Source organism: Passer domesticus, chromosome 1 (genome assembly GCF_036417665.1).
Source record: "Passer domesticus isolate bPasDom1 chromosome 1, bPasDom1.hap1, whole genome shotgun sequence".
Taxonomy (NCBI): domain Eukaryota; kingdom Metazoa; phylum Chordata; class Aves; order Passeriformes; family Passeridae; genus Passer; species Passer domesticus.
Window position 1 is genome coordinate 110,037,903 of NC_087474.1, and position 11,510 is coordinate 110,049,412.

An 11,510-nucleotide genomic window follows, 5' to 3' on the forward strand; every position below is an offset into this window, starting at 1 on the left:
TCTTGGAAGGTACCTCTAACCATGTGTTAGAGGGGCACATGGCTGGCCCCAGAAACACCATGAGAAAAATATGAGCAGAGGAAGCTCCAGATCTCTTGATGGAGACCACAGCTGCCAAAACAGCCCCCACATCAGTGGAGGCTGGTGAGCCACCAAAGTTGAGAAGAAACTCTTGCTCTGCACCCAGTTTTCTGAGGCAGCACCTGAACTGTGGAAAAGGGGAGGTCAACAGCAACCTCCTCTAGTGGAAGGTGACGCTGCCCATGGCAGCAGGGTTGGAACCAGATGATCTTAAAGGTCCCTTCCAACTCAAACCATTCTATCATTCTTCAACAGTGCAAACCTGCTAAAGCCAGCTGTGTTCACTTCAATGTGCCCCTCTCCCTTCCCCTCAAAACCACAGGGCAGGAAATTAAAAAAAAAAAGTGCCTGTCCTGATCTTATCTGAAGAGAGATGTGGCCAGGAAATCCATGACTAATAGCAGTCCCGGGAGGGTCTAGCAGCCCTGAAGACTGGGCAAATGGCATCTGCAAGAAGGAGCAGCAGGGAGGCAAAAGAGCAAGAGCAGTGGAGTTATGGCTCCAGACTCCTGTAAATGCTTCTCTCAACAAGCAATTAGCTAGAGAAATTTTAGACAGAATAGGTCAAGAATAAGTCTCTCCAGCCTGTATGTGCACCTGCAGTCTGTAGCACCCACACTGCACCCAGCTCAAACACAACCCAACACAAGCAAAATGCACCAGCATTGCAATTTATAAACACCACCACAGGCAAAAGCCCTGCAGACTCAAAGGCCTTTGCCCACGGGCAACTCAACTGCACTGTAACTGCAACATATCCTACCAATAAATTGAATTATCACCTTAGAAACAAGCCCTACCATCAACCAGAGTTTCAGAAAACACACTTTAAATGCAAATTAAAAATGGCCTTTTAATATGGCTTGACTTAAGCTAATTAAAAGGCACCATCTGATGGAAATGAGAGGGTTTTTCTTTTCCCCATGTATTGTTTGCATGCAAAGTTTCTGCCTCCTTCACATAGTCTGTCACAGCATTACTTCACTGAGTAGGGCTAAAACTGCAACTCAACTAGGTGAAAAAAAATTGAACTTATCACCATTCAACTTCCTTATTTTGGCAGAAAGAAAGAATGTTGTTTTGGGGTTTTTTTCCCAGAACTACTGTAAACCAAGAAGTTTCCCAATTTTTTTGGCCAGAAATCAAAAAGAGCAAGGGGCTGGGGAAATCTAAATATAAAGAGTATTTGAGAGACAAAACTACAGCCTGCATATGACATCTGGGTGATAGTCACTGCATGGACTCATTCAACAGGCAAGTTACAAGCATGGGATGGGAGCCCAGAGCTGGTTATCAGCAAATGGGAGCCCATGAAGTGCAGCAACAAGCACCAACCACTGGGTGCTCTTTTGCTACCCAGTAGATGATTAGTAACCAGCTTCCCCTTTGAGGCTGTGCTGCTACTGAAACTAAAATCTGCTTCAAATTCCTCTTTCTGCTTCTTCAGAAATCCAGTTTGGCTGGGCCACTGGAAACGAAAGCGGAGCATGGCCTCCACAATCACCTTTTCCTAGAAGGATGTTCCAGTCTACTCTTCTAAGCAATCCCACACAATACCCTTGGAAGAAATCAGTAGAGAAAAAAAGTCTTGTAGATACATCAAGAAAGCAAATGGGCCAAGATCAACATGGAATCCTGAATTCCAAATTGTGAGAAATTGTTTACCTACATATTTAATGTATATATATTGCAAAAAATCTGATTGTAGCCATTTAAATGTCTTATAAAATAATATGAAAAGGCTGCTTTAGGCTTCTGAAGGCATTTTTTACTGATACAAGAGAACAGGCTTTTCCTGCTTAGTGCATAACTGGATTTTTATGCAATATTGACAAACACAATAAAAACAAAATCACCAGTCCCAGTCTCCTTCAGTATCTTGTAACTTCTTTTGACTGGCAAAGCAGGGCAATGAAATATGGAAGTGCTGTGTGCTCACATTAAGAGCATATTTCAGAGTATTCTTCACCAAAGAAGAATACCAAGAAAAAAACATTTCTGAAGAAAATTAGGTACGTGCAGTTCAGCTAACCATGTGTCTGTCTTTCAGTTCTCCATGGACTTAAAATCACTGTTCAGTTTTACCTGTAATTTGATGTTTCACTACAATGCAAAAACATAACTGGCTAGGAAAGAGACACAGATCAAAGGGCTCCTTTGATGGAAAGGCTGAAATGATGGACACTTCAAACCAGTGACTTCTCAAGACAGACAGCCATGTGGTCACAACTCAAAATTTTCTCTCATGATAGAGCTACTTGTTTACATAATAAAATAGAATGAATGAGTAGGTAATGAAGAACCATTAACACAGGGGGGAAATTGCTTGGCAGTTTCTGTTCTTCTCTCAGACAAGATACTTTTGCGGACAAAATTATAGAAGGCACACATTTACTTCATCAGTACCTTTTTCCTCTTTTCATGAACCCCTTTGTTTGCTCTACTCCCTGTTTTAGGCTACAACACTGCAGCTGCTGATGCACCCGTGGCTTCTGCACTGTGCAGTGCCACTGTCCTCAGCAGGATGCTCACCTTACCATGGAGGCCACCTTGCACACACCTGGTGACAAGAAAGCTCCTGAACTGGTTCGACCCAGCCAGGGGTGCCGCTCTGTCTTCAACAGCAGCTTTCCTATTTGTGTTGGGACATGTAGGCCATAAAAGCATTGACTATGACAAACATTTTAGACACAAACTAAAAGATTCCCAGTGATCTGTGTATATATCTGTATCATAGCATAATTTCCACAGAGGAAATGTCACCCCTTTTACAAATGCAGGCTCACCAGCTTCAGACAGCATTTTCATGCTAGCAGAAGGCAGGCCAGCAAGCGACTTCTTATGAGCAAGAAAACAGAGGCTCAGACAGAAGGGTGAAGAAACAAAGTGTCAGCTAGGGAAGATGTGGGCACTATGTCCAGGAAAAACTTTCTACAGTAAAAGCATTTAAGCCCTGGGACATAACCCCAGGCAGAAGATGGTGAGTTTTTAAAGACAGAGGAAACAAACGCATGTAAGGAATAAGAAGGGCTTTAGGAACAAGGGATGACCTCTGAGCCTCTTCCAATCCTACCTCCTTTGGTCCTGTGATGCACAGTCACAACACAAAAATGTAATAAACAAAAAGAGAAGGAAAGCAGTAATGGAGGTCACTTTAGATGGTAGTCAGCAAACCACCTCCCAAAGTCTGAAGAGTTGTCAAAGTTTCCTCAGGAAGTGACAAAGACAAGAAACTTTGCCTCAGTTGTAAACCTGGCAATCTCTTCTGTGGTTGCCACACACAATTATGTCAGGATTTGGCAGGGAGCTGTAAATCGCTCCTCCAGCCCACATAAAGAAAATGTTGGGAGCTAAGGCACAGGGCACTGAGCAGCCACAGGCAGATTAGGAAAGCTGGCAGCCGCACAGCCAGCCACAGCTCAGCACTGAAGCACGGCTCAGGAACACAGCAGCTCCCCTACACTCCTCTCTCTCCAGCCACTCAACAAGGTGCCCACATGGGAACACCATGCAAACCAAATGAGAGCTACGCTTCATTTCACCACACACACTGAGCTGCAGCTAAAACCTGCTCAGACCCATGTGGCATCTAATGCAGGGACAATTGCTGGGAACAAATAATAAACTGGACTGAGAGAACAGGAAGAGTCAGGGGTAACAAGAGAGGACTTGGAGCAGAGCTCAAGCATTTGCACTCAGGAAGCTGAACATGCAGATACCTCACTGCCCAGCAGCGATAATTTGCTGGAGGAAGTAGTTTAGGAGCAGGCTTGAGGACACTTGCATGGCAACATACTAAAGAGAGCTGTTCAACTGCTCCTCTGTACCTCCTACACCCGAGGCTGCGAGGCACTGGACAATTAGGCAGGCATCCTGCTCCTGCTCGCCCACTGGCAAGCTGGAACCATCCCTTCTCAGAGAGCTCTGCAATCAACAAAGACTTCCTTCCAAACTGACTCACTCCCACCCTCCTGCTGCCCCAGATTTCCCCTTTGCCCTTCTCTCACTCGTGTCTCCTTCAACAGCTACAAATCCCGTAACCATCATCTTGGAATGCACTACTCCTGGCTGCTCCAAACCACTCCCATGGCACCCACAGAGAATTTTAAAAACCCCAAGATACTCTGGAGGAGGAAGAAATGAAATGCAGACACCCAAATCCTGGTTTGTTAGGTTAATGCTAAAAACTAGAGGCCAGGCTCCCTCCTGGGAATGTGGGGTTACATCCAGAAGCCAATAACCTACTCCCCATCTTCAGTGCAATGGCTCCAGGCCACTCACTAGCCTTGGAGTACTGGCAGTGTGGACCACAGCTCTGGTTTCTCTATTCATCTTCATCATCTTCCCTTCTGGACACTCTACAGCCAAATGGGGCTCCAGAGCTTATGGAGAAGCTGGGTTTGCAAACATTGCACCAGCTGCAGTTTTCTCCCATGGGGAAATTCTGAATAGGCAGAAATAGCCCAAGCCCAGGCCCTCTGCACAGCTTGACCAAACTGTCAGTGATCCTCCTGTCTGATCCAGAGCTGCAGTCTAGGGCTGTGTTCAGAAGTGGAGAGGGATATGGGTTTACAAACCAATTTAATCCACATTTCTAACTTCTAACAAGGATAAGAACTTGTCTTGGGACTAGGACATGCCAGACTTGACTGATTATCAAGGGATCTATTATGTACAATGCAGATTAATCAGGTCCAGGACCTACTGGAAAAAACAAGTGTCAAGATTTCTTTTGGTAGATCTGAGACTGTATTTTTGAGTTGCCATCTAGCTTTCAAGCAAATCAGACAATTAATGCCTCCATTTGTTCACACAGACAGGTATGGAGTTTCCCTGCTCTAGAAACGTCAACTTCTTGAGGGGATTCATCATCTGAAAGATTCCTCTCTTTTGGGAAAATAGTGTCAGTCCCCATGATAAATGAGATGTCTGTGATCAGAAGTAGAAGGCTTTCTACAACTATGCCCTCTTAAAACGGAAGGAACATATCACTAATTACTAAGTGACTATAACTACAGACACATCTCCCTAAGTGCCACCACTGCCACCCCATCATTTTAATGAATCTTCAGAGTAATTGCATACTCCTAGCAAAACAGAGCTGCATTATAGGTTTCTTTCCCTATCTTAAAAAAAAAAAAAGCAAACAACTGCCTTACAAAATCTCCAGAAGTTTTAATGTTACAAAACATCAATAAATTATGGACATGTGGACTCTCATACCACTAGACACTTCATCTCTATAAAATTACAACATTTTCTGCTGGAGAAGAAAACAAGCAAAGACACATCCACATATTCTACCACAGACTCCTCATGTTTGTACAAACCACATTTATTTTTGTCACTATGCCATTTTAAAAGTTGAAGGCAGGAATTCTAACCAAGAAAGGAGGAATGGTCACTGCCAAATACTTTGGGTTGAACACTCCAGTACCCTGGCACCGCATATCCTGGCAAGAACTACTCCAGGGCAAGGTACCCACTCCTGCTGGGCTAAGTGTCAACACAAATCAGAGAGAACTGGAGCGACTATTTGTGTTTGGTTTTCAAATGTTCAACTCACTTGGATGGCGTGAAAGCAAATTCACTCTAAAACGCCTTCATTCATCCAGCTTCACTGAGTGCTTATGGAGATGTGGGCCTAAAAGCAGCCACACTTGCACCGGGTAATTTGAGGTGTCTGACTTTTAAAAAGAAACTCGTGTACTGGAGTAGTGATGCTCTGCTGGTTACTGTCAGGAGAGGTGGTTCTGCTCTGCGGCGGTGTTTGTGCCAGCTTGGTGGGCACATTTTGCCGGGAAGCTCCCTCGGTGCCGGGCAGAGAGGGGCAGGCGCAGCCAAAGTGCAGAGCTCAGCACATTGCGGCTCCAGATGTGAAACGCACGCGCGAGTTCGCCAAAAAAGCGAAAGAAGGGGGGAAAAAAAAAAAAAAAGAATGGCAAAAAGGACGTTCCTGTATGGAGGCGAGTCAAAGAAGCGCTGCTAAATAAAGCCAGGCAAGGAACTAAACAAAGCACCGAGCAGCACACCGGTGAGACGGGAGCAGGAGCCGCCGGACACAGCGTCCCGGGGCAGCGCTGCTCCTGGCTCCGGGCGGCTCCCCACCGCTGGAACGGGGCTCGGCGAGGCCACCGCCGCCTGTGACGGGCCCCAGGGTGGGCAGCGAGCCCCAGGGTGGGCAGCAACCCCCCCTCCCCACCCCCGGTGCCTCCGGGGTTCTGGCACCAAAGGGAGAACTCCGCGGGGCCGCCGCCGCCGGGATGGCTCTGCCTGGGGAGCGCCGGGGGAGCCCCCCAAAAGAGAGCCGCTCACCACCTCCCCCGGCCCGCTACGCCCTCCTCGCTTTTAAAAAGTTGAGAAACAAGACAAAAACAACAATCCCCACAGCCTCTCCCGCCCCGCCGAGGCCGGTGCGCGGCTGCCAAGTTTCGGCGTGGAGGAATTTTCTGCGGCCGAGCCCCCCCGCCCCGCCCGGCACCGCCAGACGCGGCTCCCCCCGGGAAGCGGGACGGCGGGGCTGGAAGCGTTCCCCGGCTCAGCGAGCACCCCGCTCCCACAGCCCCCACCTGCGAGGGAAGGGAATGGGGAGGCGACCCCCCGGCCGCCCCTACTCACTCCGAGCAGACAGACTTTGAGCTCGCGTATCGCCATCATCTGCCCGGGAGCCGGCCGCTCCGCATGCCCGGCGCCGCCGCTCCGCACTGCCCCGCCGAGGCGGCCCAGCCCGCCGGGGCCGCCCCCGCCGCCGGTCACATGCGCCGGCCCCGCCTCGCCGCTGCCCCCCGCTCCCGGCTCCCCCCGGCCCGGCACGGGAGCTCCGGGGCGAGAACGCGGCGGGGACAGCACAGCGATGGAAGGCAGCGCTAGGGATCACTTAGTCCTACCCCCTGCCAAGGCAGGGTCACCTGGAGCAGGTGACGCAGGAACACATCCAGGTGGGGTTTGAGTGTCTACAGAGACGCGTGGAGGGCCAGCGCTCTGCCACCCTCAGTGGGAAGTTCTTCCTCATGGAGAGGTGAAACTTCTTGTGTTTCAGTTTATGGCCATTGCTTCTCATCCTGTCACTGGGAACGACTTAAAAGAGTCCGACACCATCCTCTTGGCACCCACCTCTGAGATACTTACATGTATTCATTAGATCCCCTTCAGTCTTTTCTGACGCCCTCATAAGAGAGATGTTCCAAACCCCTAATAATCTTTGTGTCCCTTCGCTGACCCCCCTCCTGGAGCTCCTTGTCTTTCTTGTACTGCAGGGTAAATATTTGCTGTTGTGAGAAAAACAGTCTGTGAGAGACAGCATCCTGCAGGGGGCTGTGCATATGCTTAGTCCTACACACCATGTGCCGGGCTAGGCACGGGATGGGGACTGCTCTGGCTGTGAACCATCTGAATCCATCTCCTTTTTATTTTCTTTTTTCTTTCTTTCTTTTTTAAAAGCTTTTCCTGCTATGTGCAGAAACAATTGAAAATAGTAACTCCATTTTTTCTACCCAATCCCGGTAGTACACACCCAATTTGGATTAAAATAGTCAGCCTGAGGTTAGTAGTAGGTTGCAGCCCACATATCACATACCAAATTTAAGTAAAACTCATCAGCTTAAGGCTGGTCCTCTGAAATCAATGAAGAAGAAGTCATAACCATTCTGCTCTTGGTATGCATGGTTCAAGAATTTTTGGACAAGGGCTGTGCACAATAACCCCAGGAAGGCAGAAGAGCATCATCCATCAGATATTTTAAATCAGAGCCTCTCTGTTCTGCTTACAGTTTTATTTTGGCTTCTTCCTGCTCCCCCCCTCCCTCCTCTCACAAATTTATCAGGTAAAATTGCTAAAGGGAATTGAAGACAATCTTGATCAGTCATTGTGAGATTACTGCCAGGTCATTAGATGCTTCCTGGCAATAAACTGTTGTGGCATTCATTATAACACTAATTAGTTCCACATGGAGTCCTGCACTCACACCAATAGGCTGGATGGAGATGTTTGCCCACTTCCAGGGATCCCAAATCCTAGGCCAAGGAAATGCCTGGAGCAGAGCAGTTGTTATCTCCATGGAGGAAAGCACTGAAGTATCGCTAGCAGAGTATTCACAGCCTGTCAGGAGAGAGATTATCAAAAGACAGAGATCAAAGAAGAGGCTCATCAGAGGGATGTTTTTGATTTAATTAAGCTTTTTTTTTTTTAGGAGAATTTAGCAGAGAAACTAAACACAGCAGGTTTTTTAGACAACCAGTAAAGAACATTGCAAGGATTCTGGCTGCTTGTTGCCTTTCCACAAGAATGCCTTATACACCAAAGTATTTCAATAAGTGCATGGGATACACTCCCTGATGTGGAAAAATTACAGTTTGCACTCACGACATTCAGTTTAAAGCAGCTTCTAATTAGTTTTCCAAATTTCAGACAGTAATTAGTTGTACAAATTGACAGAAGATTTTTAAGGTTTTACACCATCCCACTCCATTCTTGTACAAAGAGTGTTGTGGTTCAGGATCACCTTTCCATAGATTCTTTTGGGGGCTTTGTGATGTTTTTTAAAATTTCTGTATCTTTCATATATGCTATTAATCATCTACCCCCTTCCTTTGGTCCAGATTTTGTAATCCTTGAAGTCTGGGATTTTTTTCATTACTTTATATGTGAAACATTATGCCACCTGAATTAATTTCAGCAAGACACACTGGAATTACATTTTCATAGAATCATAGAATGGCTTGGGTTGGAATGGTCCTGAAAGATCATGTAGTCCCAAGCCCCACTGCCATGGGCAGGAGCACCTGTCCATTTTTCAGACAGTAAACATCTCACTGACTTTAAAGCCATATATAACTACATGTCCACTTGCTGTCTGGATTCAGTACCACCAAAATACAAGACAATGCCTGAGATATTTGCCCAGGAAGGCAAGTCAGATCCTCATCTTTCATCCTACCTGGGGAAGTTTCTCAAATACACACTGATCTAGTGTGAGCTCTCACTAAAAGAAGTTACAGCCCAGACTTCAAAAGTTTCTTGCTGATAGAACTAATAGCTAATTAGCTACCTACAAACAAGCAAACTGTTTAAAACAGTAGCACAAAGATGACCCAGTGGAAGTTGTTGAAGCTGAAACAGCAGAAGAGAAGTTGTTAAGGGCAATTTTATTGCACAGTCAAAAAATATTGTACAACCGGACAAAAATTAACAACCAGAGGAAAAAGTAACATATAGGACTTATATAGTTTAAACTAAGAGCCTATGAACAACAAAAACAACAAAAAAGGTATCCCCAAAAATTTTGAGTATCCCCAAAATTAGGGAGGTAAGAAGAGAGAAAAACAACAAACAGACATGTTCTAGTATTAAAAAAAGCTACTGATGCTCACTCTTCCAGGAACTGGCATAATCCTTGTGTTTGTCTGCATGCAAGACGCTGTGGTCAGGAAAACATTTTTGTAGAATTGGTCATGTTGCAGTGTTTTCAAATGGCTGATTAAAAATAAAGGAAAACAAATCTTTGCATCCCAGAAGTTTTCTTTTTTTTTTTCCCCCTTGCTTTTGTAGCATTTTATTCAATGAATATTTGTAAGTTTTGAAGCAATGGTGTACCTCACTTCTTTCTAACCAACTGTATTTTGGTTTGGGGAAGTACAAAGCCAAGTGCCTTTGGTTTTCAGCAGCCTTCTCCTAGAGCTTTCAAGTGATGGCATGGTGTCCTCCAGTGGTCTGGAGCAATGGCAGCTGGGGCTGCTGCTGCCCTTCTCTTTGCCCCTACTGACATGTGTCTGCCCCAGTGTGGCTCATGCTGGTAGAAGTGTAGTCCTATGTTTAAAAGTTTTCTATGACCTCAGTCTCCTCCTCTCTAGAAGTGGTGTCATGGTATTTAGAAAGCCTGTAGTGGTAGGAAACTGGATGCTTTTGAGGTTCTGGCAGTGTTTGTAAGCTTATGAAGGCATCTTACACTTTCTCCTCCTGCTTTCTTTCTCTGTGAGTGACATAGGTAGAGAAAGATCCATCCAAGACCCTGATGTGTACCCAGATCCTGAAACTGCTGTTGTCTGTCCCAAACACTGATGAGTTACTTCCTTTCTCCCATGTTACTTCCCCTCTCGATTTCTTGGCAAGCATCTTTCTCACACAAAAATGTTATCCCCCCCCTTCACTGGCGAATTCAATCCTGACCCTCCTACTATGGGCTGCCATCCCAGCTCTTATTCCCAAGGCAGGGAACAGGAGGCAAGTTAACTCCCTGCTGCCCAGGAAGAAATGCCTCTGCATCCCTTGGATGACATAAACTTGCAGACAGTAATGACTGCCACCACAGAAATCTTTCTGGTTCTTGCCCAAGAAACTGACAAAATCTCTTAAAAGGAAAGCAGCTGCTGCTGAGCAAGCTGTTCCTTGAGTGGGAGGAGCAGTTTCCAGCTCCTAGATCCCATGCAAAATCCAGTGTTTATGAAATGGCTAAAATTCTGGGAGATGCTATTTTTGTTTGTTTGTTTACTTGATCGAAGTAAATGTTTACTTAATCAATGTTTGCTTATTTAAACAAAGGCTAGAAAAGGACTGCCCTGGAAAAGCATCATGAGAGTCCTGAGACATGAAAGCCAGAGGAGTACAGGAATGATCTAGTGGAAATAAGAGCATGATTCTGATGTCAGCTACACAGGTCTTAAGCCACTGCAATTTATTTTTGTTTCGTTTGAGAAGGGTTATTCCATTTCATTGCACATGCAAAAAGTGAATTAGGTTCTTTATAACTCACTGGTTCCAGCATTAATGCCTGGAGATTATGTAGCTGGCTGCTACTTCATTTTGTTGTAGAGTTGCTTCATGTTTTAACGTCTTCTGTTTATGGCACTTGGATGGTTCAGTCACTCCCTGCTGAAGAGAAAAATCTGCTGGAAAAGGTTAGAGGGGAGTAAACCTCTGCAAGATGCTACTTGCAGCTTGACTGCCAAGAGCTCCAAAAAGCACCATCATTGCTATTGAGCGAAACCTGGGAATTGTTTGTGTAAAGCTTACCAGCAGGCTTCTTGTAGGACCTTGTAAGAGATGCAGTGTTCCTAAAGTATTTGGGAAACATTTTGACATCTCTGGCATTAGAGATGTATGTTTGTCAAGAGGGTCAAGATTACTCTCCTTATTCACTGCTAATCCCCAAGGCAATCTCCTATCAAAGGAGTGAAAAATGATGCAAGACTTCTCATTCTTTTCAAATGATGTTCAATAGCCTCAAGCTGGTGATAGTGCAACTTTTCTCCACTGTTAGATGGGGAAAGAATTTTTAAAAAAGCTTTTTGCTTACATCAGAAAAACAGAAGCTATGGTATAACTTGAGAACACTGCAAATACCATAGCAAATTAGGCACCAAGAGGGGACAAGAACTAGCTAAAGCAAGATATTGGCTCAATTAAAGAAGAGACCTAAATTAGCTTCAGATGGA

At 45.7% G+C, this 11,510-nt stretch overlaps 1 protein-coding gene across 1 annotated transcript in view; it reads right to left on the reverse strand.

The window, feature by feature from the left end:
• RAB31 (RAB31, member RAS oncogene family) overlaps positions 1–6,819 on the reverse strand; it is a 57,450-nt gene extending 50,631 nt beyond the window's left edge. The window contains exon 1 of the mRNA XM_064433770.1: positions 6,700–6,819. Coding sequence (XP_064289840.1) covers positions 6,700–6,738 — 39 coding nt within the window. The 5' untranslated portion in view covers positions 6,739–6,819. The remainder of the gene's footprint in view (positions 1–6,699) is intronic.
• Positions 6,820–11,510: the final 4,691 nt, after the last annotated feature.